At 39.6% G+C, this 22,981-nt stretch overlaps 1 protein-coding gene and 1 long non-coding RNA gene across 6 annotated transcripts in view; one reads left to right on the forward strand and one right to left on the reverse strand.

Moving 5' to 3' along the window:
- Positions 1-22,696, forward strand: LOC106545387 (riboflavin-binding protein-like). The gene is made up of 7 exons (XM_014061923.2): positions 1-684; positions 7,582-7,754; positions 10,055-10,154; positions 14,565-14,693; positions 16,892-17,003; positions 18,760-19,078; positions 21,828-22,696. The coding sequence occupies exons 2-7, from the start codon at positions 7,613-7,615 to the stop codon at positions 21,845-21,847; spliced, it is 822 nt and encodes a 273-aa protein (XP_013917398.2). The 5' UTR covers positions 1-684; positions 7,582-7,612; the 3' UTR covers positions 21,848-22,696.
- The window catches only part of LOC148044613 (uncharacterized), a 32,398-nt gene continuing 19,572 nt past the window's right edge, over positions 10,156-22,981 (reverse strand). Inside the window, exons 4-8 of one of the 5 annotated variants that reach the window (XR_015697275.1) lie at positions 18,897-19,050; positions 17,927-18,038; positions 14,876-14,954; positions 14,612-14,710; positions 10,156-10,943 (exon numbers count right to left, since the gene is read on the reverse strand). This is a non-coding gene — a long non-coding RNA (uncharacterized LOC148044613). The remainder of the gene's footprint in view (positions 10,944-14,611; positions 14,711-14,875; positions 14,955-17,926; positions 18,039-18,896; positions 19,051-22,981) is intronic. The other 4 variants (XR_015697279.1, XR_015697278.1, XR_015697276.1 and 1 more) reach the window with 4 other exon arrangements.

Here is a 22,981-nt window from a genome sequence, read left to right on the forward strand (position 1 = left end):
ATTCCCAAGCTGCCTTGAGTCAGTTTATACCCTTTACTAAAAGAAGATTTAAAAAATGAAGAAAAGGGACCTGTTGCAGCTTTATGCTTCAAAGACAATTCTGCAGCCTCAAGATCAATACTGTACACCTAATTGTGGAAGGAAGAAGAATGGGACAACAGAGAATAAGGTGGCTGGATGGAATCACCGAAGCAGTAGGCGTTAGCTTGAATGGACTCCAGAAAATGGTAGAAGACAGGAAGGCCTAGAGGAACGTTGTCCATGGGGTCGTGATGGGTCGGACACGACTTCGCAACTAACAACAACAATTGTGGAAATCAGTAAATGGGCAATGTGATCCAGCTCTAACTGAATATGAGCATATCTTCTAATGTCTATCTGTATTTTATTAGATGAATTGCAAGTTTTCAGGCCTTCTGTAGAGATTTCTGATTGGCTGTTTCTAGAGTTAATCCAACTCTAATCCAACAAAGCAAGTAAGTCAACATCCCACCCATAAATGACCCAGAGACAAGTCTGTTAGCATTAGCAAAATTCTAGGAATCTTTACTTTGCAAACTATTTTTTTTCTGCTGACAATCAATACATACAGAGGATATAATACACAGAAAAGACCAGAAACTTTGTTTTTAACTCAGTCTCCTTCCAGAGGGAAAAGAAAGGAACAGAAGGCCAGCCAAAGAGGTAAGCAATCAATGGCTACATTTGGCTTCATTTGCCTTAGAACTGATTAATTAAAAGAATTACCAGCACTAATTCTGTAATCCTTGCTTTGGCAAATCTTTACCTAAAAGGATGTTCAGCACTTTATGATGGAAACTTCACTTTTGGAAGGAAAAATGAGTGGGTGTCATAATGGCTTTTTAAGTTAGACCTTTCCATACTGTAAACGGTCTCCTTTCATGGAGGCATTGTTCCTTTCTTCTTTCTCTTCATTCCACTCCAGGTTTTTACTGTTCAAAGAGAAGCAACATTTACACATAAAATATCAGGCCTGTTTTTATTTTTAATCCATCTTTGCATCAGATATGAAACTGTGCTATAAACAATCTTCTTTATGTAATAGCTGAACTTGTACAATACATTGCACCATAGGTATAGTTAATAAATGGCAGATGTGGTCATATAACATGCTAAATAAAAATAACTACAATATTGTTCAATGTAAATCACATTATTACTATTACATTATACAGTGTATTTATACAATGTAACCCCTGCTGGAAATAAGCCATCATAACTTCAACCTTAATTTTTCTGCTATTTAAAGCCATCCTCCCTCTCCCAGTGCATTACAAATATTTTAATCAGAGACTGAAATAGACTGTGAATGGGACAGGGAACCAATTGGATATCATTTTTATGGCCTTCTACCAGTTCTTTTTTTATCACATTTTAAAAATGGTTGTTTGGAGAGTACTAGTTCTCATATGATTTCACTGCATTTCAAGGATGATGGACATGAGAATAGTCACAAATTGGCCTCAAATTATTTCTAGGAATTTGAGAAGTGAAAACAGTTAACAGTGTGGAAGGGAGTGAAATGGATAAGGGATGTTTAAATACCAGTTCTTCAAAACAAAAGGCATATAAAATTCAAAGAATCCATAAAATGACAGTGTATTATTTTAATTTTAGAATAAAAATGATTAAATGATCATGTTTGCTAAGCTGTATGCACAAGTAGCAATGATGTAGTATAATTAATATAAGATAGGGACGCAAGAACCAGTTTGGTATTGTGATTAAGGCAAAAGGCCAAGGATTGAGAGACTAAATTCTAGTTCTACCTTAAGGCATAAAACCAGCTGGGTGACCTTGGGCCAGTGACACTCTCTCTCTCAGCCGTAGGAAGAGGAAGCAATGACAAATCTCTTCTGAAATCCTGCCAAGAAAACTACAAGGGATTTGTCCAGGCAGGCACCAGGAGTCAACACCTATTTTAAGGCATGCACACATACGCACACACCATATATATAAAGTTATTATATGTCCTAAAAATGATAAGACCATCAGTAAACAGATATTGTGTTTGTAATGCTCAAGTAACCCCCATTCATATTATGCCAAAACTACCAGAGTTAATAATCATACCAGGAAAAAAGACATTTGTCAACAATTTGGAATTGTAGTTTAAGTTCATTGGCAAGAGAAATGCTTAATTCTTCTTAACTCCTCAGTAACCAAATCATCTACATTTCACATCCTGTAAAAATCAAATGTTAATTATTGGAAATATGAGTTAATTCATGTTTTGAAACAATAATGTTTCATTTATTTATTTATTGTGGAGGATTGGAGATTGGAGTTAAATTGCTTTCTGGCCCATTTGTCTTTCACCTGGAAAAAGGTATTGCTTTTTGCTCTGGTATTCTTGTACATTATAAATTAGCAAACAAAAGGATATGCCATATATACACCAATTGTTACTCTACTTTAAGTGTCCTCTAATACAGAAAAGTCTTTAAATTATACTGTTTACTCCAGGTCAAAGTTTCTCAGAAAAAAATAGAGAGATGTGCCCAGAAGGTTTTCAGGTGCTCCATCAGCCGAGAGCCCAGGGAAGGGGTGGAGGTGTGGCTATTGTTATCCGAGAGTCTCTAGTACCTCATAGGATCCCTGCTCCGGAGCTTGTCGGGTGTGAGTCCCTGCTGGTGAAGTTGGACCTCAAAGGTCAAGTGGGTTTGCTGTTAACGTACCTGCCTCCCAACAGCATTGCAGCAGCCCTCCCCTCGCTCCTCGAGTCGGTAGCCAAGCTGGCAATTGAGTTCCCCAGGCTTATGGTTCTGGGGGATTTCAATTTGCCTTCGCTCGGTGAACACTCTGATGGAGCGCAGGAGTTCATGGCTTCCATGACAGCCATGGGCTTGACCCAGGTAATTCGGGGCCCAACCCACTCAGCGGGTCACACGCTCGACCTCGTATTCCTATTGGAGCAGTGGACTTGTGATCTTGGTCTGAGGGGTAGTGAGATCATATCCCTGTCGTGGTCAGACCACTGCCTACTGAGGCTTGACTTTCGGAGACCAAACCTCCACTGTAGGGAGGAGGAACCGACCAGGTGGTTCCGCCCCAGGCGACTTATGGACCCCTTGAGGTTCCAGACGGAGCTTGGGGTTATTCCTGATACTCTCGCCCACAGTCCGGTGGAGACTCTGGTTGCTGCCTGGAACTCAGCAGCGTCGGAGTCTCTTGACCGGATTGCGCCACTACGGCCGCTCCGAGGCAGTGGATCCAGGAGGCCTCCTTGGTTTACCGAGGAACTCCGGGAGAGGAAGCGCCGGAAGAGACGCCTAGAGCACCTATGGAGGTCCAACAAATCCGAATCGAGCCAAGCACTTCTAACATCGTGCATCAAGGAATACATCAGGGCAATTAGGACGGCGAAAAGAGCTTATATTGCCACCTTGATCGCCTCCGCTGAGTCGCGCCCAGCCGCCCTGTTTAGGATAATCTGTTCCCTCCTAAACAGGAGGGACACGGGGGATCCCCTGCAGGGTAGGGCTGAGGACTACATCCAGATTTTAGCGGACAAAGTTGCTCGGTTTCGGTCGGAGTTGGACTCCGATTCTGCAGATCCAGCCGAGGCACAAGGGGATAATCTGGTAGACCATCCCTGGGTTGAGTTTCAGGATGTTGCCCCTGGGGACGTGGACAAGGCCATGAGAGCTGTGAGTGCCTCCACATGTGTACTGGACCCGTGCCCCTCCTGGCTGGTTGCTAACAGCAGGGAGGTGACACGGGGCTGGATCCAGGCGGTTGTTACCGCCTCCCTTCGGGAGGGGGTCTTTCCCCCCGCACTTAAAGCGGCGGTGGTGAGACCCCTCCTGAAGAAACCATCCTTGGATCCAGCCGTTCTTAACAATTATCGTCCAATCTCCAACCTCCCCTTTGTGGGGAAGATTGTTGAGAAGGTGGTGGCCTTTCAGCTCCAGCGGTCCTTGGAGGAAGCTAGCTACCTTGACCCATTCCAGTCCGGCTTCAGGCCTGGCTACAGCACAGAAACCGCTTTGGTCGCATTGACCGATGACCTCTGGAGAGCCAAGGACGGAGGCTCTGCCTCCATCCTGGTTCTCCTTGACCTCTCAACGGCTTTCGATACCATCGACCATGGTATCCTTCTGCGACGACTGCGGGAGGTGGGGGTGGGAGGCACTGTTTTGCAGTGGTTCTCCTCTTACCTCTCGGACAGGTCGCAGTCGGTGTTAGTTGGAGGGCAGAGATCGACCCCTAGGCCCCTAACATATGGGGTGCCGCAGGGTTCGGTCCTGTCCCCCCTACTTTTCAACATCTACATGAAACCGCTGGGCGAGATCATTCGGCGGCACGGGATAAAATACCACCAGTATGCGGACGATACTCAGTTGTATCTGTCCGCCCCGTGCCAACTCAATGAAGCAGTGGACGTGATGAACCAGGGACTTGAAGCTGTTAGGGATTGGATGAGGGCTAACAAACTCGTGCTCAACCCAGATAAGACCGAGTGGCTGTTGTGTTTCCCTCCCACCAATTTGGCAAGTATTCCACCTCTCAGGCTGGGGGGTCAAACATTATACCCCTCAGACAGGGTCCGCAACTTGGGAGTCCTCCTGGACCCACAGCTGACTTTCGAACACCATTTGTCAGCTGTGACCAGGGGGGCATTTGCCCAGGTTCGCCTGGTGCACCAGTTGCGCCCCTACCTGAACCGGGAGGCTCTCACAACAGTCACTCGTGCCCTTGTGACCTCTAGGCTGGAGTACTGCAATGTGCTCTACATGGGGCTGCCCTTGAAGAGTATTCGGCGACTTCAGCTAGTCCAGAATGTGGGCCGCTCGAGCGATTGTGGGTGCACCTCGCTTCACCCACATAACACCTATCCTCCGCGAGCTGCACTGGCTACCTGTCGATCTCCGGGTGCACTTCAAGGTGCTACTTGTCACCCATAAAGCCCTACATGGTAGTGGATCTGGGTACTTGAGAGACCGCCTACTGCCAATTACCTCCACGCAACCTATTAGATCTCATCGATTAGGCCTCCTCCAAGTTCCATCTGCCGGTCAATGCCGACTGGCAACTACGCGGAGGAGAGCCTTCTCGGTGGCAGCTCCGACCCTATGGAACGATCTCCCCATGGAGATTCGTACCCTCACCACCCTCCAGACCTTCCGCACAGCCCTCAGAATCTGGCTATCCCGTCAGGCCTGGGGCTAAGACTGTAACCCGCCCGAATGGTATGAATGTTGTGTTTTTAATTATGTATTGTCTTATATGTTAAAAGTTTGTCTCCCCCACCCCCTTGGGTTGTGAGCCGCCCTGAGTCCCCCCAGGGAAAAGGGCGGCATATAAATAAACTTCTACAATCTACAATCTACAATATGTTTTCAAAAGGCCAAAGTCAGCTGGCTGGCTGACTTTGGCCTTTTTTTGAGGCTGTTTTTCACCCTCCGGAGGCTTCCTACGGGCAAACAGGAACTTCAAGAATGGACTTCTGGTTTGCTCGTAGGATCCCCTTCCCTTTTTTACTTGTAAGCCGCCCTGAGTCTCTAGAGAGTGGGCGGCATACAAACTAATTAAATAAATAAATAAATAAATCATTTTTTGCCCTCTGGAGCCTTCAGGGAAGCCTCCTGAAAGCCCCTGAAGGCTCCGGAGGTCAAAAATCAACCCAAAGGACAAACCAGAAGTCACCATTCCCAAACTTCCGGTTTCCCCATAGGTCCGTTTTTCGCCCTCTGGAGGCTTCACGGAAGCTCTGGGGGGTGGGGGGGCTGTTTTCACCCTCCCCAGGCCCCTAGAAAGCCTGGGGAGTGCGAAAAAACCATGCCAAAAGGGGGGGTGGCGCTGGTTGCGCGTGTATGTATGCAGGGGGTGGGGTATTGCACGCATAGCATTATGGATGTGGCATGCCCACGCACGAACCCCCTGTGCTCCCCCCGCTTTTGGCACGGGAGCCAAAACTTTTTTGCCATCACTGCTATAGGGTCTCCTGCTTAAGCAGGGGTTTGGACTAGATTCTAGAAGACTTCTGAGGTCCCTTCTAGCTCTATTGTTCTATGTTCTATATTGTGAAATAACATTAGCTTCTTCATAGTCTGCAATGGCCAGGAAGTTTGGAACCCAAAAAATATCTCAATTCCTCAAGAGATATTAAGAAGTCAAGTGTCTGTGTTGTTTCTATATCATTTGGTGGGATTCATAATAAAAAGCAATAGAAAGCCAACAGGGTAAAGAAGCCTGCTGATTATTAATACACTCCAAAAAATACATGGTACACAAAGTAGTGAACACAAAACTTTTTTCAAGGTACTTCAGAATACTAATATGGTATAGTACATAGTTAGTTCTCATTAATTACTTGGCCACTCACATATGGCAAAAGCTGCTTCAACCCAGTTACTAATATTTGTTTCTATTACCTCTTATGGCCTGAGAGATAGGATGCATACTGGGATGCAGCACTGAGATGGGAGATAAAAATATAGTGTATATATACATGTTGCATACCTGTTATGGGGAGACTTTGTCTACAGTGTCTTCTTTATAGAAAGTTGAGATATGGAAACCACAAATAAAGTTGAATTGAAATAGTTGCACAATGTATGATACTATTCTCAATTCAAAAGCAATATTAATTGCATAGTATTCACCATGAGAAAAAAAATTATAGGGATTATATTTTATCGTATCACATTTTACACACTTACTGGAAGCTTTCTAATTTCTCGAACTCTTCTTCAGGCAAGAGAGTTAGAGGAAGAAAGGAAAATAATTGGTTGCTCTTGAAGCCATATTTCCTTTTGTGGGAAGTTATCATCCAGCCCTCTCCCAGAAAAATGAAATATCCTAGGAAATATTGAAAAGGCAGAATATTTATCTGGATGTGAAAAGAAAGAAACATGCTTTAAAAGACAGAATAGTTGCCTGTAGCTTCCTGCCCATCCACACTTTGTCAATAGGCCATTGAGAAGGCCAGGCTAGCCCATTTTACATAATAAAGACTTCTCCACTGCAGCTGTAGGGGGAAGGGATATTACTCAACTCTCCACATGGCATCTGAGAACTCATACCTGGATTCAAAACAGCCTAGAGAGTAGCCCCCTGCATGGCACCATGGGAGTCTGACAACCAATCAGAATACATTTCTTACACAGGAACAGGAAACAGAGAGGTGGGACTAAACAGGGTATAAAAAGCCTAGCAAGCCCCTTCCTCAACCCTTATCTTCTTCTCCAGCAACATTGAAGCATGTGATCACCTTTTCTGTAGAGGGCTCAAGCCATGTGGCCCTGTCCAACAATAAACCATATTTCCAAGCAGCCTCCATGTCTCCAATGTCTTCTTCCCCACTTGGAGCTGAACCCAGAAGGACATTTCTTTCAACACTTTAAAGCAAAATTCCCTACACATTTATTTGAACAGAAAATTTAAATTGAATAAATAAATAAATAAATTTTCAGTTCAATTGTTTAAGGAGGATAAGAAGGAAAACCATGTTCCATTTATTAGATTTTACTTGCAATATTTTCTGACATTTTACATTAAGGTTGTCCCTACATTTCATAAACCACCATTATGATTGAAATGTCATCTTCCATACAGGCTGCCTGACAAGAATAGCAGTAACAAGAAGATGTCACGATTTTCAGTGCTCCTGTTCCTTGCTGTCTTAATGCCTAGCACTGGAAGGAAACTAAGATGTCTGAGAGGGGCTGGTCACAAGCCAAGGCCTACCCAAGAGGAACACTTACAGGAATGTACCTTATATGCTAAATGTAAGTGCTGCAAAACTGTGTTAAAAATTAGGCTGCATGTGGCCAAGAGACTGTGTGTTAGTGCCTTTGTTAAGAGGGGGTCTTGAAGGATTACTTTCTACTTTATCGTTTCTTCACGCCACTAATGTGAGCTAAATGTCATGATACAGTTACATGTCTCTGTGTGCGTCTCTGTTATATATACCCACATGCATACACACTAGGGGCCAACTGATTACTTCTGTGATGAAATAATAACAATTTACAGGGACTGTAAAGATTAAAATAAAAAAGTACAGAAAAGAATAAAAATGAATAAGCCAAGAAATTCAAGCAGAAGTAGAAAAATGGCAAAATTTAGACCAAAATCATTTGTGACATCTCTTCTTACTTTGTACCCTTATAAATCCCTGTTCTTCCATACATATCCTTATATCACTTCACACCAGTGGTGGGTCCCTACCAGTTCAGACCGATTCTCCCGAACCGGTAGTTCTGTTGTCAAGCAGAGAGCGAACCGGTTCTCTGTTGCTTTGAAAGTGGGCCTGCCCACCTGCCCCGGTTTACACTTATCTTTATTTCAGCTTCTGAAGTCCAGCTGATCAGGGGCAGCAGATTAAACTGACGTTTAAGTTTTTTTCAGCGAACCGGTAGGAGCTCCAGTAGGAACCCACCACTGCTTCACCCATTGCATTTTGCTCTTTAAACCTCTCAATTCACTTTTCCTGAGTATCCCATGATTCCCATGATTTCCTGAGTATCCCATCCCTCCAGCCATGATTGTGGCTCTCCTAACCCCATTCACACCTCCTTCATATACTAGTTTTGCAGTTAGCCCTTCATTCGTTCACTCTATAGAACAAATCACCTCAACATACTTAAGAGCTGAGGTGGCGCAGTGGGTAGAGTGCAGTACTGCAGGCCACTAGTTCAGCAGTTCAGCAGTTCAAATCTCACCGGCTCAGGGTTGACTCAGCCTTCCATCCTTCCGAGGTGGGTAAAATGAGGACCCAGATTGTGGGGGCGATATGCTGACTCTGTAAACTGCTTAGAGAGGGCTGAAAGCCCTATGAAGAGGTATATAAGTCTAACTGCTATTGCTATTGCTATTATTTTATATAAGTAATTCATGCAGTAAAAGTGAGTGAGGTGGGAGCCACTGCTGCTCAAGTCAGGTATAGTCAGTCTTTAAGAAGATGTTGGATAGCCATTTGTCTGAAACGGTATAGGGTTTCCTACCTAGGCAGGGGGTTGGATTAGAAAACCTCCAAGGTCCCTTCCAACTCTGCTATTGTATTGTATTGTATATCATTGTGTAAACATGGAGCTGGTAATTCCAATGCCAATTGGAGAAAAAAGGCCAAATATCCATTGACCCAAAAAGATAGCAGGAAACAGACTAATGTATTAATCTTTTCCCACCCATCCACTCATAGTTGCTAATAGAATAAAGAATGTTTCATAATTTCTTCAAACTCATCCCTAGTTCTTTTATTATTACGGTTCACTAGAGCTTAATGCGCAACTATCACCACCATAGGAATTTCTACTTTCCAACTTTTGCAGAACAGTACAGATGCTATCAAGTCATAATTTCTGACACAAGTGTAATCCTTTCTTTCAAACTACTATCGATATGTTTTCACTTCCCCATAGTCACAAAATCACACTCTCTTCTTTCAGTTCTGTTAAATTCTTTCTTTTCTTTGTTTTACAGATTCCCCACGTATCTACTTTATTTTCTTTAAATTCTTACTTCCTCCTACATTACAAATTTAACATTTTTGCTGCACACACAGAGGCATATAGACACATAGTCACTACAGATGGGCCCATAGGCATCCACCTCTGCCACCTAGGTGAGGTTGGCATGTAAAACTTTTTTGTAAGATAAAGGTGAGGAGGGAGGGAGGGAGGGAGGGAGGGAGGGAGGGAGAGAGACATTTTTATGACAGGAAGAAGGACATGCACATTTAGGTATGAAATCAACAGACAAAATATTTTGTATAAAATATATTATCAATTATGAAGTGGCAAAAGCTGTCCTTACTCAGTTGTTGGCAAGAAAAAGCAACTACTGTGTTAATTAGCTGTCAGTTCCCTAAATTACCTAGATTTAGATGACAAAAAAGCTGAATTTTCAAGAGGATTTGCAAGAAGGGGAACAAAACAATTCTTCATCTAAAAGTGCCCCATAATTTAATTCCAATTGTAACAACCTTGGCTTTTGTGAGTATTTAACTAGGTCAGAGGTCTCACAATTATAATTGTATTAGAAATAAACCTTTATTAACAATTCTTTGGTTTTCAATTTCCCACAGCTGCCTGTTGCTATGCAGACATTACAGAAGATCTGGCTCAATCACCAGTTGTTAAAATACGTAATACCTTCTGGAACAGATGTGGTAATCTTAGCCAAGCGTAGGTTTGGTTTTGTTTTTATTTTCCACATGTTTCTAGAAATACGTTATTTGCCATAATTCTGCATTCATTGCTTTTTGTAACAACAGCATAACTGTCAGCATTTCTTCATTCAATAATCAGGAAAGAAAACCACTGGACTCCATTTGTTGAAATCAAGTGTACTTTTACTAATTATAAATGAACAGTTGCAAAGCTGAGCTAAGTCTGGTTAATTAGGCGCAAAAGCGAATATTATATTGTAAATTCATTCCCCTCCCCTTGGCATCCCGTGCACAGTCCAATCATAATTCTCCCAAATGTCAGGTGTGAGATAACTTTGAAAGGCATCACCAGGATGGAATGCTGGACTGTTGGCCATGGCGGGAAACACTCCTCCTCCACATGCGCAGTAAGGTGGTCAGTTCAGAGTCTAGAAACTTCCTCCAGCACAACAATGATTCCCCTCCCAAATACCATACCCCCCCTCCCCGTTTCAATGGCAGCCGAAGCAGTAGCAAAGCGGAGGCTGACAATAACATTAAAAAATTGGGTGACATAAGTTAAATTTAATACATTATTATGGTTTGTTGTGCAATCAGCCAGATGTTTAGAGTAGATTTTTATCCAAGTATTGAGTCTTTACCAAGGACCTAGGATCGGCAGATGTTGTTTGATGGCTTTAAAGGTTTTGTCGCAGGATGTAAGCTGTTACAAGAAAAGCTGCCTTTTCCAACTGACAGATGGTGATTTTGTTAATGATGTTGATAATATTCAAGTGGTGCTCCAGATGTTGCTGTTATTCTTCTTCTAAAAGTAGAATTATATTAATAATTATTTTTTATTGTCCAAAATCCAAAGATTCCCAAAGTGACTTATAGTATATTAATTCAATGCAAGGCAATTGAACTAAGGCAAATACAGGTAGCCCTCAACTTACAACAATTCATTTAGCAACCATTGAAAGTTACAATGGCACTGAACAAAGTGATTTTTGACCATTTTTCACATTTACGACCATTGCACATACCCATGGTCACATGATCAAAATTCAGACACTTGGCGGAGGGAGGAGCCAGCGTCGCGACGACACATCGCACGGACCCGATAGTCTGGGTCTGTCGATGAAACTTTTGTCTTTGGACGGTCTGGTAGGACATAAACCGTCCCGAAGAGACAGTGACAGGGAAGCCAAAGACTTGCTGGTCACAGGGACATCGCAAAGTCCCTGTTTGACCCAAGGGTAGCGCTTCCAACTGAGGACAAACAGACAGCCCCCAGGCTGGCTCCTGAAGGAAGAGACGAAGCGAAAGCGTTCCATCTGGTGAGGTTTTTTTTTTCTTTTTTTACTTTCAGAAAATCAGTGTTAAGAAACTTTTTTTTCTTAAAAAAATAATAACATCTAGTCCCCAAAGTAAGAATAAAGCGGCGATTTTGACACCTATTGAACTGCTACTAGAAAATTTCCTGCTCTAGTCAGTAACGTTGTTTTGTGGATTGAAGTAATTGCAACATTTCCTGTCTCCCTGCTTGTAGTCTATGGTCTGATCTTTTTTGGTCTCCTATTTTTTCCTTTTTACTACCCTAATTTTTTTTTTTTTGTTGGCTAAATTAAACTTCTTTTTTTACCTCAACAGATTTTTCCTTCTATTGGTTAAAACCATATGAAAGATATTTAAGGGAAAGCAAAAAGACAACAATTGCCTAATTATTGAATCTGCCACCTGGAAGCCAAAGTCTGAACTTTGTTTCTGTTTTGGATATAATGTATCCTTTGTTCTGCTTCACTTGGTTTCACTGACCTTGCAATGGAAGGGTTTGAAATCCGCTTTTAAAACTTGATAAGACTGAAAGCACGAAACTTGTTTTTGTTAGTGCTTCTGGTAAATATCTTGGCAAGAGAAGGAAAAGGCAAGCAAGAATAAAAACCCTCCTACTTTAAAAAACTTTAAAAGAACTGGTGTTTAAGACTCAAAATAAATAGAGACACATTTCCTAAAATTTTGACAGGCTAGAGTGGCAGATTCCCTTTCCTATTTTTTTTTTCTCTATATTTCTCTGCACTTTGAAAAATGGATCAGTATTCAGAGGAAGAAAATTTAATCCAAAACATCCTGGCTGGACTTCAAAATATTGCAGAAGGACTTAAGAGATTCGACAAGAAATGGGACAGTTTATGGGGTGCTACATTTAAAAAGAAGGGGGTGGAGCCCCAGAGATTAAAGAAGAGAATGGAAATATAGAAAATAAAGATAAGAGGTGGCGCAGTGGTTAAATGCAGCACTGCAGGCTACTTCAGCTGACTGCAGTTCAGCAGTTCGGCTGTTCAAATCTCACCGGCTCAGGGTTGACTCAGCCTTCCAACCTTCCAAGGTGGGTAAAATGAGGACCCGGATTGTTGGGGGCAATATGCTGACTCTGTAAACCGCTTAGAGAGGGCTGAAAGCCCTATGAAGTGGTATATAAGTCTAACTGCTATTGCTATTGCTATAAGATCTCTGATGAATCCATCAATGAACTAAATATGAGCGAAAGTGAAAAGAAGGGAAGCTGGAAAAGTGTTTTTGACAACTCGGAGCTTTTCTTCCAATTTCAAGATGCAGAAGGGAAAAAAAGAGTGAAAAAGATGGAACTAAGAAGACAAATATATCCAGAAACAAGTTTGATAACCAAAGTTAAGCCTACGTCAATAACAATTAAAGAGCAGCGAAACTACGTGAGAGATTCCTTAAGCTACAGAGTGCGGCGAGAAATGTTAAACCCTGAAAAGACTCTAATGATAGAAATGACACAACTGCTGGCGAGAGAGAAAGGTTTATTTTGCTACTGGAAAGACACTGGCTGATAATGCCAATTGATGATAAAAATTAGTTAATTTTTGATGGTTAATAAGTAGGGATTTTAGTATTTTGTAGACTCTTATAGATTATTATTGAATGTTTAGTCACTAACATGTAATATAGCATGATATCAACAATGAAAGGATAACCTTAATTAGGATAAATAACCAGGCCACAAATTGCAAATGAGATTTTGTGGAATGATAAAACCGATAAATTTGTGTTTTAGACCTTGTTATGAAACTATAAATAATTTGGATTAGAATAAGAGGTGATGTGACGTAAACAGCAAACAACTGTTTTCTTTTCTTCTCTGCGTTTCTCTAATTACAATAATAAAGGGGAATGTTAATGCATATCTTTGAGATTCTCAATTAGAAATTTTAATTTGGATTAGAAATGACAAACAATTGTTTTTTCCCCCCTGTTTTTCAACTATAAAAACAAAAGGGAAGGTTAACATATATTCTGGTGATTATTAACTAGAAATGTCAATATTTTTTCTTTTCTCTTTAGATTGTCTTAGATTTTAAATGGTCATTTTGTTAACACATATTAATAGATTGTTGTTTAGAGATTGTCGCTTTTTGCGTTTGTGGAGAGAAGAGGAGAGAAAAATGTGAATAACCCTTGGTTGACTATAATAATAACAAAGATATGTTAGAGAGAGGAAATGTTAGATGTCCTACTAATTGACTTTATTTTATTTTTTTTCTTAGAATATGTTATAAAGATATAAAGATATGGCATATTGACTGGAACTGGGGGAAGGGGGGGGAAATGCCAGCAGGTGGCTGTGTTTTTGAAATCTTAACTAAATGAAAATTGTGGTATGGTGATAGTAAAATATATACATTCTTAACATATACAATTTAAACTGAATGGAATATATGTGATTGTGGACAGAACGCTCGAAATGTACCCGTGACCAATGGATACGCTTTCCACAAGATGTAATGAAAGATGATGCTTTTTTGTGTGGTTTTTTTGTAATAAAACTAATAAAAAATTTCTTTAAAAAAAAATTCAGACACTTGGCAACTCATCTTTATGACGGTTGCAGTGTCCCAAGGTCATGGGATCACCTTTTGTGACCTTCTGACAAGCAAAGTCAATGGGGAAGCCAGATTCACTTAACAACCATGTTACTAATTTAACAACTGCAGTGATTCACTTAACAATTTTGGCAAGAAATGTTGTAAACTTCATTTACGGTAACTGTCTTGATTAGCTACAGAGATTTTGGGCTCAATTGTGGTTGTTAAGTTAAGGACTACCTGTAATTAAGACAATGTAGCAAGAGAAACTAGGTGAAGAAAGAGGTAAAATGGGTGTCCTATACATTTTATAAATAAATAAATAATAAATCTTTTATTCAGCCCTTTCGTGTTACCCAGGTTTATCAATGAGATTAATAAAGTATTAATGTAGCTTTGATATAAAACCTAGTATTTACTTAAATAAAATTGTAACGTAATTTTAGAATTACAAGTCTAAGGAACAACTGAATTAAACTTCCCAAACAATTTTCCATTTGGTTTGTTGAAGATTTTTCATATAACAACAGTGGATATTTTCTCCATAAAAACAGGTGTGAAACTTATATGAAGAAAATAGAGTGCTTTTATAGGTGCTCACCATATACTGCTCGCTGGGCTCGTTCCAAACAAGCAGCTGCTATTTCTTCTGTTCCCATATGCCAAAGATTCTGTGATAACTGGTAGGTTGATCTTCTTGCTATTTTCAAAATAAATAAATAAAAAGATTCTGTTTGCTGTTAAATTCTATATTTTCATTCTTTGTGGTGAAATGAAAATTTCCAATGCAATTTCATTACTCTTAAATTCTTATTAACCAGTAACTTTCTCTTAGCATTTAAAAAATTTTGAGAAGTAAACTCACATGCATTTTTCCAGAGCAGGACAGAGTGTTATTTACAATTCTTATGATACGATGCATCATTCATTTTAAGATCATATTCCTTAGAGGAAAAAGAAATTGAAATGGTTTTCTATTGTTATTATTGTCTTTTAACAGTTTTGTTCCATAGATCAAGCTACCTATTTTTGTTTGCCACAGTTTAAAGATCTACCTGACGTTCTTCTGTACCCTTTGGATGTTTTCAAGTGTTTTTGAAAGCTGGTGCTGGCAAAATTCTTGACATTCAAAAAATAAAATAAAAAATTTAACTGGAAATGTTGAAGATTTTGGGAATGGCTAGCATAGTTTTTTTTTAAAAACTGAATCTTAAATTTTCAGATGATGCTACTTTCTGTTTTCAGGTTCTTAATACAAAAAGATGGTCTCCTGGCTTCATTCAGAACCCTCATATGGAGTCATAAAATCCAGATAGAGGTAGTAGGGTTGTGGAAAACTTTCAAAGAAGCGTTTTACCAACCATGTTGCTGCAGACCAGTAGTACTTTAGAAAGGGACACAATGGCTCAGTGACTAAGATGCTGAGCTTGTCAATCAGAAAGGTCAGCAGTTTGGCTGTTCGAATCCCTAGTGCCATGTAATGGATTGAGCTCCCATTACTTGTCCCAGCTTCTGCCAACCTAGCAGTTCAGAAGCATGTAAAAATGCAAGTAGAAAGGGAGAAGAATAGGTAGAATAAGTAGAATAAATAGGTAGAATAAGTAGAATAAATAGATAGAATAAGTAGAATAAATAGTTAGAATAAGTAGAATAGGGACCACCTTTGGTGGAAAGGTAACAGCGTTCCATGCACCTTTGGCGTTTATTCATGCCAGCCACATGACCACAGAAACATCTTTGGACAGAGCTGGCTCTTCAGCTTTGAAACGTTGATGAACACCATTCTTTAGAGTCAAGAACGACTAGCACAGGGAATCTTTACCTTTAGTACTTTAGAACATGACAGTAACAGAGTGGTCTTTTTTGGTCTTCCTTTCCAATTTTCTGCCAATTATATGGTTAAAACCACTGGAAGACTTTGAGAAATGAGAAATGGAAGCAATAAAGTGCACTTTGTAAGCTCCATAACAGTGCTACCTCTCCAGGCTAGAATATTTTCATTCCTAGGTTTATCTTACACTTTGTAAGCTCCATGCCAGTGCTACTCTCCAGGCTAGAATATTTTCATTCTTAGGGTGACCTTGCATTGATGAAGAGAAAATATCACTCTTTGGAAGCTTGGATTTGACTACAACTCTAGTCATTATGTATTCTTCCCTACTTATTAGTCTAATAGCTATCACCTAGGAAAGTTACAGGTCTTTTTTTAACATACGTTCTATCACTGTAACAAACCACATGCTTTAGGTACTGTATTTTTCAGAGTATAAGATATACCTTTTCTCCCCAAAAAAGAGGGTGAAAATCTGGGTGCATCTTATACACTGAATACAGCATTTTTGGCTTCCTAAAACCTTGCGCCACCCATCCTGTTTTTCACAAAAATGGATGCACAGAGGATTTGGGAGGCCTGCAAAGAGCTTCTGGGGACTGGCGAGGGCAAAAACGAGTGAAAAAATGAGTCCGTTTTTTGTTTTTTTTTTGCCCTCCCAAGCCCCCAGGAGCACTCTGTAGGCCTTCCAAACTCTCTGCATGCCCCCCCTTTTTTTAAAGAAAGGGGCTTGCATAGGGTTTGAGAGGCTTGCAGAGTGCTCCTGGGGGTCAGGGAGGGCAAAAAAAAAATTTTTTTAATTTACCTCTTCAAAATCTTGGTGCGTCTTATACTCTGATGTGTCTTATAGTCTGAAAAATACTGTATATTATTTTTTCTTTCCTTCCTTGTTTAAACTGCCCTATACATTTGTAAAGAATAATATCCAATCATATCCTGAAGCAGCAGTGACTTGGTTTTTTAAAAAAATAAAACACATTATTCTATGTTGCTTTACATGGGGTGGTAAAAACACAAATAAGGCCTCTACTTTTGTGATTTCTCTTATAGGTATGAAGCTTGTAAAAATGATCACACTTGTGTCAGCAACTGGTTGACTGATTGGGAAATTGATGATAAAGGAGAGAATCACTGTCAGGATGACTGCATCCCAATCAGTGTGGTAATATATTTGTACAGTAAGCTAGTTCTGAGGCATACAGAGTACCCTAATGTTAAATTGTCACATGGCTTTCTCTACAAGTAGTCCTCGACTTAAAACCATTCATTTAGCTACTGTTTGAAGTTAAACTGCACTAGAAAAAAAGGGACTTATGATCAGCCCTCAAACCTACGACCAATATAGCATCATGTCACATGGTCACTTGTACAATTGGCAACTGGTATGTTTTTATGACAGTTGCATCATCCCAGGGTCATGTGATCACCATTTACATCCTTCCCAACAGTTTCCAACAAGCAAAGTCAATGGGCAAAGCTGGATTCTCTTAATGAACACTATTCACTTAACAAGTCTGGTGATTTCTTTAACAGCCATGGCAAGAAAAGTTCATAAAAATCAAGCATGACTTTAACATTTAGTGCTATCACTCTAATCTAACAAATTGACCTAAATTAACAAGAGGATAGTCATATATTCACTCTCTCTTAAATTCTAAAATATTTTAGTATTGCTAGTGCATGCTACCAATAATTCTTTTAAATACTCCAATAATCCTGTACAAATTAAAATGCAGATTAAGTGCATGATCTTCTATGATTTTGCATACGTATATACTATAGGAATTACAGCGGTACCTTGGTATTCAGCTGCTTTGAAACTCATGAAATTTGGTACTCAACGTATTTTGACATACAATTTTGTCCTGGTACTCATCCTTTATTTTGTACAAACTAGAACTCGTTAATATCGCAGAAACTAGAACCCGTTGGTATCAGCTGCCTTGTGACTCATTCCATTATTTCTTATGGGAAAAATGTGTTTGGTACTCATTGCTTTTGGTATTTATTGCGTTCCCTGGAACCAATTAATGTTGAATATCAAGGTACCACTGCATCACACTAGTTTAAGAAGCAATGTATTACTATATTTTAGGATATTGTCACCCGAGCTAGAAATCTGGAAGATGTCTGTAAATACGAAGGCTCATCTAGAAATGCATGTGTTGGCCAATTCAGTGATAGATCTCATGTATCTCTAGATAAAAGAAAAATTAGGAAAATATTTGCTAGAGATTCTAGAGCAAATGAACACAAACTGAAACCCCAGTGCTGCATATGGCTCCCAAACCACCATCCTGAGGACATGTGGGGTGATTCACTGAAGATAAGTTACTCCTTCTATTTCTGCCTGGAGATGGATGAAATGGATGCCAATGCAATCAAACTCACTCAGGATAGATCCTCAAGCAGTAGATTCACTGTGATCACTATGACCTAATATAAGCCCCGTTGTTTCCCAGTGTTGAAACTAGAAATGCATAATCATTGTAGTATAAATTTAAACTTTGCAGTTCCTGGCTTTCAAAGGTTCCCACCCACTATTTCAGAAAGAATTACTAATTAAAATGAAAACATTGGATTAAATGGTTCAAAAACCTTGGTATGGTATAAGGTATAGCTCTGTTTATAAAGCTGAAAAGAAGAGAGGCTAAAATTCTACACAAAGTGTTGGGTAAGATTTGTTTCCTTTTATCTCATTTTTTTAACCTCATAATAAAGCAATTAGTTTTCTGATATGGTGTATGCTCTGGGTCCGGAATGAGCTGAATAAACTAGTTCCCCAATCCTACTCCCCCCCCCAACTGAATCAGACCACATCATAACAGCCTAGATGTAAAGGAAGCTATAAGGTGGACAGTGTGGTTCTGATAGTAAATGATACTATAAACCAGATCATTTATGTCTCTGAATTCTAGATGTATGCCAGTGGAACTGACATGTGTGAGAAAATGTGGGGTGATTCATTGAAGGTGAATCACCGCTCCCCCTGCCTCTGCCTCGAGATGGATGAAATGGATCCCAAGGTAATCAAGTTCATTAAGCCTAAATATACCAGCAGCAGCAGCAGCAGCAGCAGCAGCAGCAGCAGCAGCAGCAGCAGCAGCAGCAGCAGCAGCAGCAGCAGCAGCAGCGACATCTATGATGATGAAAGATTCTGTCGTCTCAGGATGCAAACGATAAGAGAGCTGCAGGAATATGATAAAAGCCTGGAAAATAGTGAGCATTCCAATTTCGGTAAGTAATGTTAAATTGTTATTATTTTTATCATTGCCATTATTGGACTCCAGCAGCTTTAGGCATCTATTTCTAACCAATGATGCCTAATGGTAGAACATGTATTGCAGTGCAAGCACTGCTCCTTCATACTCAGAGGTTCATTAGGAGCAGAGTTTGTATTGCAATGATGAATGTTTCTTCACTTCACTCCCTGCTTCTCTTCCCTTTATCCATCCTGCAGGCACCTGTGTCAGCAGCAAAAGCATATAAGTAAATAATAAACAAATAAATGATAAAATTTCAGACTCAGATGCAACTCACATGGCAAATGCTTAAACATCAAAACCAACATTGGATGTCCCAAAACTAAACAGAAATTTGATAAAAGGAAATTGTCCTTATCTAGCAGCATGAGTTAAATAACTAGAGAGCTAAACAGATTTCTGCAAGAGGTTTCTGTATTGCTCTCAAGACCGACTGCTCTCATGATTGGAAAGTGGACTTGTGGAAATGAGACTTTAGCCATGGCAAATCAAATAAGCATCAGTGCACACCAGAATATACTGAAAGGCTTGGCCATCAGAATCAAGAGTACAGCTGGGATCAAAGGTGTCTATGGAAGGAACATCAACAATGCCCAAATGGCAAACATGTCTAAATGATCACAGCCTGCACTTTTTGTTCTGTTTTGCTTAAGTAAAAAGTGCAAGGTTTAGTTGCCTGATGTAGCTGCCATTTTAACACTGCTGACATCCATCCTTATGGACCCCTTACTGGGATCCAAGCAGTATGGCCTTTTGTAATTGACACGTAGAAATTTTATCAATGTGCATATTCTCTAAGTGTCATCCAAGAGCTTTTAGCGCCCACTTTGCCAATAAACCAGAACTGGTTTACGCCATAAGCTTTCAGTTTTCAGATCCTGATATTTTGTGATCATCTCCAATTCTTTGTCTTCCATTCTACTATCCCCAGTATTGCCACATTGATTATTCACACTTTTTTTCTTTTTGACCAGTTATTTATGGTGTCCTCCAAGCCAAACTCAATTGCTATATCAGTAATAAAGTTCTTAGTGTTTATTAATTCCTGGAATTCAATTTCTATGTTTTTATAAACCTTCAGATTATCCATATAAAGCAACTGTGAGATTTTATTAGCATGGTTGCTGTTTGATAACCAAGATTTGTTTTATTGAAAATAACTGAAAACAGTATCACAACAATGACAGCTACTAAGATGACAATGAGTCACCTTGGAAGATTATTAATTATAATTATTATAACTTGTGTGCCACTTAAATCTCATGACTGGGTAGTTCTCAACCATCAAACAAAGAAATAATCAAATAAAGCATAAAAAATAAAGATTAAAAAATGGAAAACATGATGAAGTGAGGGTGTCAATTTTTTCTTGTCAGAGGCCTGGTAAAGGGCCAGAATTGCTGGTCTTCCAGATGTTGCTGTTCGACAGCTGTATCTCCTAGTATTTCTCACATTGGCTATGCTATCTAGGCCTCCTAAGTGTAGTGTTTCAAGAATTCTTGAAGGCTAAATATTGTTCAAGAACAGTCTGATCAAGACCGATAACCAAGTTACTCATACTGATGGTAGCTTCTTGAATGAGAATACTGATCAAAAAGCACAATAAAATCAGCTGTCAGTTCAATATATTCTATTTTAGCTATCCAAACATTAGAGCCAATTAATAGCCATTTATGACAAAAATTGGAGAATACTTGAAAACCCCAACACATCGCTGAATAGGTTCTTTTAGAGCTTACTTCCAACGCTGTTGAATTATAATTGAGCTGAATGGGTTGCCATGGCAATCAGATCTAAGTACTTTTTCCTTATTCCAGTCTTAATCGCTCTATATAAAGAAGACGGCTATGCTTTTGTTTGTGAATTTGCTGCATTATTTTGCTGATCTTATATAGCACTCCAGTTATAATTGCCTCTACAGAACTTTTTTTTAACAACAGGGAGCAGTTTGGAAGTGCACCTAATAAATAGCAAATAAAAAGAAGCCATTTTGAGATAATATGTTTGTAGTAGTTGTTTTCCAAAGATATCAAAACTTACTAAATCCCTCCTTTTTCAACAAGGTATCTTCCAAATATTGTGACTCTCATCACCTATGGCTAATAAATGATGGATGATAAAATTTGTTTGAAAACACATCCAGAATGTATAGAGAAATGCACTACAAAATGTTTACAAATAATCATCTGGTGGGTTGAAATTTGGATTTAGAATGACGGAAGCCTCTATTTAGCCTCAGTCTGCATATGCATTCTCTTGTCTCAACTGGCTCACACAAAGAAATTTCTGTTCATAATATTTTGCATGTTTATAAAAGAAGTCATATTTACTAGTTAAAACTTGCTAGGATAGGTGATAACAGATGCTGAAAACAAAGAATTAGAATTGTACTTCCAGATGTACAATACCATGACCTCTGTACAGAATCAAGGGAATATATTAGGATTAGTAGAAATACTTGCCATCTTGTGCCAAGTAAATTCTTAGTGGAGGCATATTTTGGAGATTAAGTCCACTTCCTGAAATATGGTTTGAATGAAAGAGAAGGGTTGTATGCAGATAGTTGTAACTAATTTGCAAAACGGACAATGTTTCTTATGAATTTGGTATCTTCTAAACATGATCAAAAACAGATTTAGTGAATTTGCTTGTAAAACAATGCTAGCATGTAACAGTTGTTGAATATGAGATGTAAATGTTTTGACTTTTTTCATCCCCCACAGTGACATATGACGACATCTGACAAATATCCTATCTGAAAACTACCAGGAATCAGGCAGTGTCTGTTTCAGCATAAGTTTTCTCTGACACCAAAGTAAAACTAAAAGTTACAAAATGGCTGAAGTTCTACTAACAACCAATCAATAAATCAATAATGATCAAACATCCAATATTTCATCACTGGTCATTTTATATTTGATGCTATTACATACATCTGTCCATCAAGTTTCTGGGTGGGTCACCCTCATCTATTGAACTCCAGGCAGAGTCAGCCTGCAACTTTCAGAATTCCCAGCCAGTGTGTTCATGTGGTGCTGCATGAGGAAAGTCTATATTCCATAGCTATCTTTATCAGCATACACTTGTGGGAATTACTAATCAGCATTACATTTGATCAGAGTTTGAGGAGGCAATGGTACCAGAAGACTAATATGGTCACTAAAGCTCTAGATTAAAAATCTGTAGGTATATGGGGACAAAGGAGGAGGAAATGTGACTTTCATATAAAGACATTAACTTTTCAACTCTGTAAATTTCTGCTGAACAAAGATACCTCTACTGACATGCTGCCATTATAGGAGGGCAGCTGCCATTCTGTTTTATGTCAGAAAAAGTGCTTTACCAGTAAGGAGGAGGGTCCACAATGAAAACTAAGAAAAATACACGGACACACACCACTGTCCCTATGTAATTAAACTTAAAAACAATTATAAATAGCATTAAGGCATTGGGGCAACAGTAGAGGCTATTTTTAAACTTAAGTGCTACCCTAGGGACACTTCAAGGAATGGGCTGCTGCTGAGTAGAAGAGTGCTGGTTTTTTATCTCATTAGTTTCTGCTGAAAGGGTCCCATTCATTTTTTCCAGAGTGGAAGTAAGCATCTCTATCAGAATGATAGAGACTTCCTGAAGCCTTATCTCATTGTTTCCAATGGAAGGTGGGCAGTCTGACGAGATTCTTATAGGTGACTAACAATAACGTTTTTGCTTGAGAGTGATTCTGGTTGCTTGTGTCTGACAACACCTCTAAAGGGCAACTCTTGATTATCTATTTATTCCATACATAGTGAGAGGTCATAGGCCATCTGAGAGAGTGCCATCAATACACTGATGACAACCAATTCCTCTCAGTAACATCAGAATTATATCCTGAACT

This window comes from Thamnophis sirtalis, unplaced genomic scaffold (assembly GCF_051295495.1).
Source record: "Thamnophis sirtalis isolate CommonGarterSnake01/CBP01778 unplaced genomic scaffold, rThaSir2_p1.2 scaffold_7, whole genome shotgun sequence".
NCBI lineage: Eukaryota > Metazoa > Chordata > Lepidosauria > Squamata > Natricidae > Thamnophis > Thamnophis sirtalis.

What these genes read in the sequence shown, in the direction of transcription:
- LOC106545387 (XM_014061923.2), top strand. Translation starts at nt 7,613, where the DNA reads ATGTCACGATTTTCAGTGCTCCTGTTCCTTGCTGTCTTAATGCCTAGC. An exon ending in TGTGGTAATCTTAGCCAAGC is followed by an intron (nt 10,155 to 14,564) that starts GTAGGTTTGGTT and finishes CCATAAAAACAG; the next exon opens with GTGTGAAACTTATATGAAGA. An exon ending in CAAAGATTCTGTGATAACTG is followed by an intron (nt 14,694 to 16,891) that starts GTAGGTTGATCT and finishes TTTCTCTTATAG; the next exon opens with GTATGAAGCTTGTAAAAATG.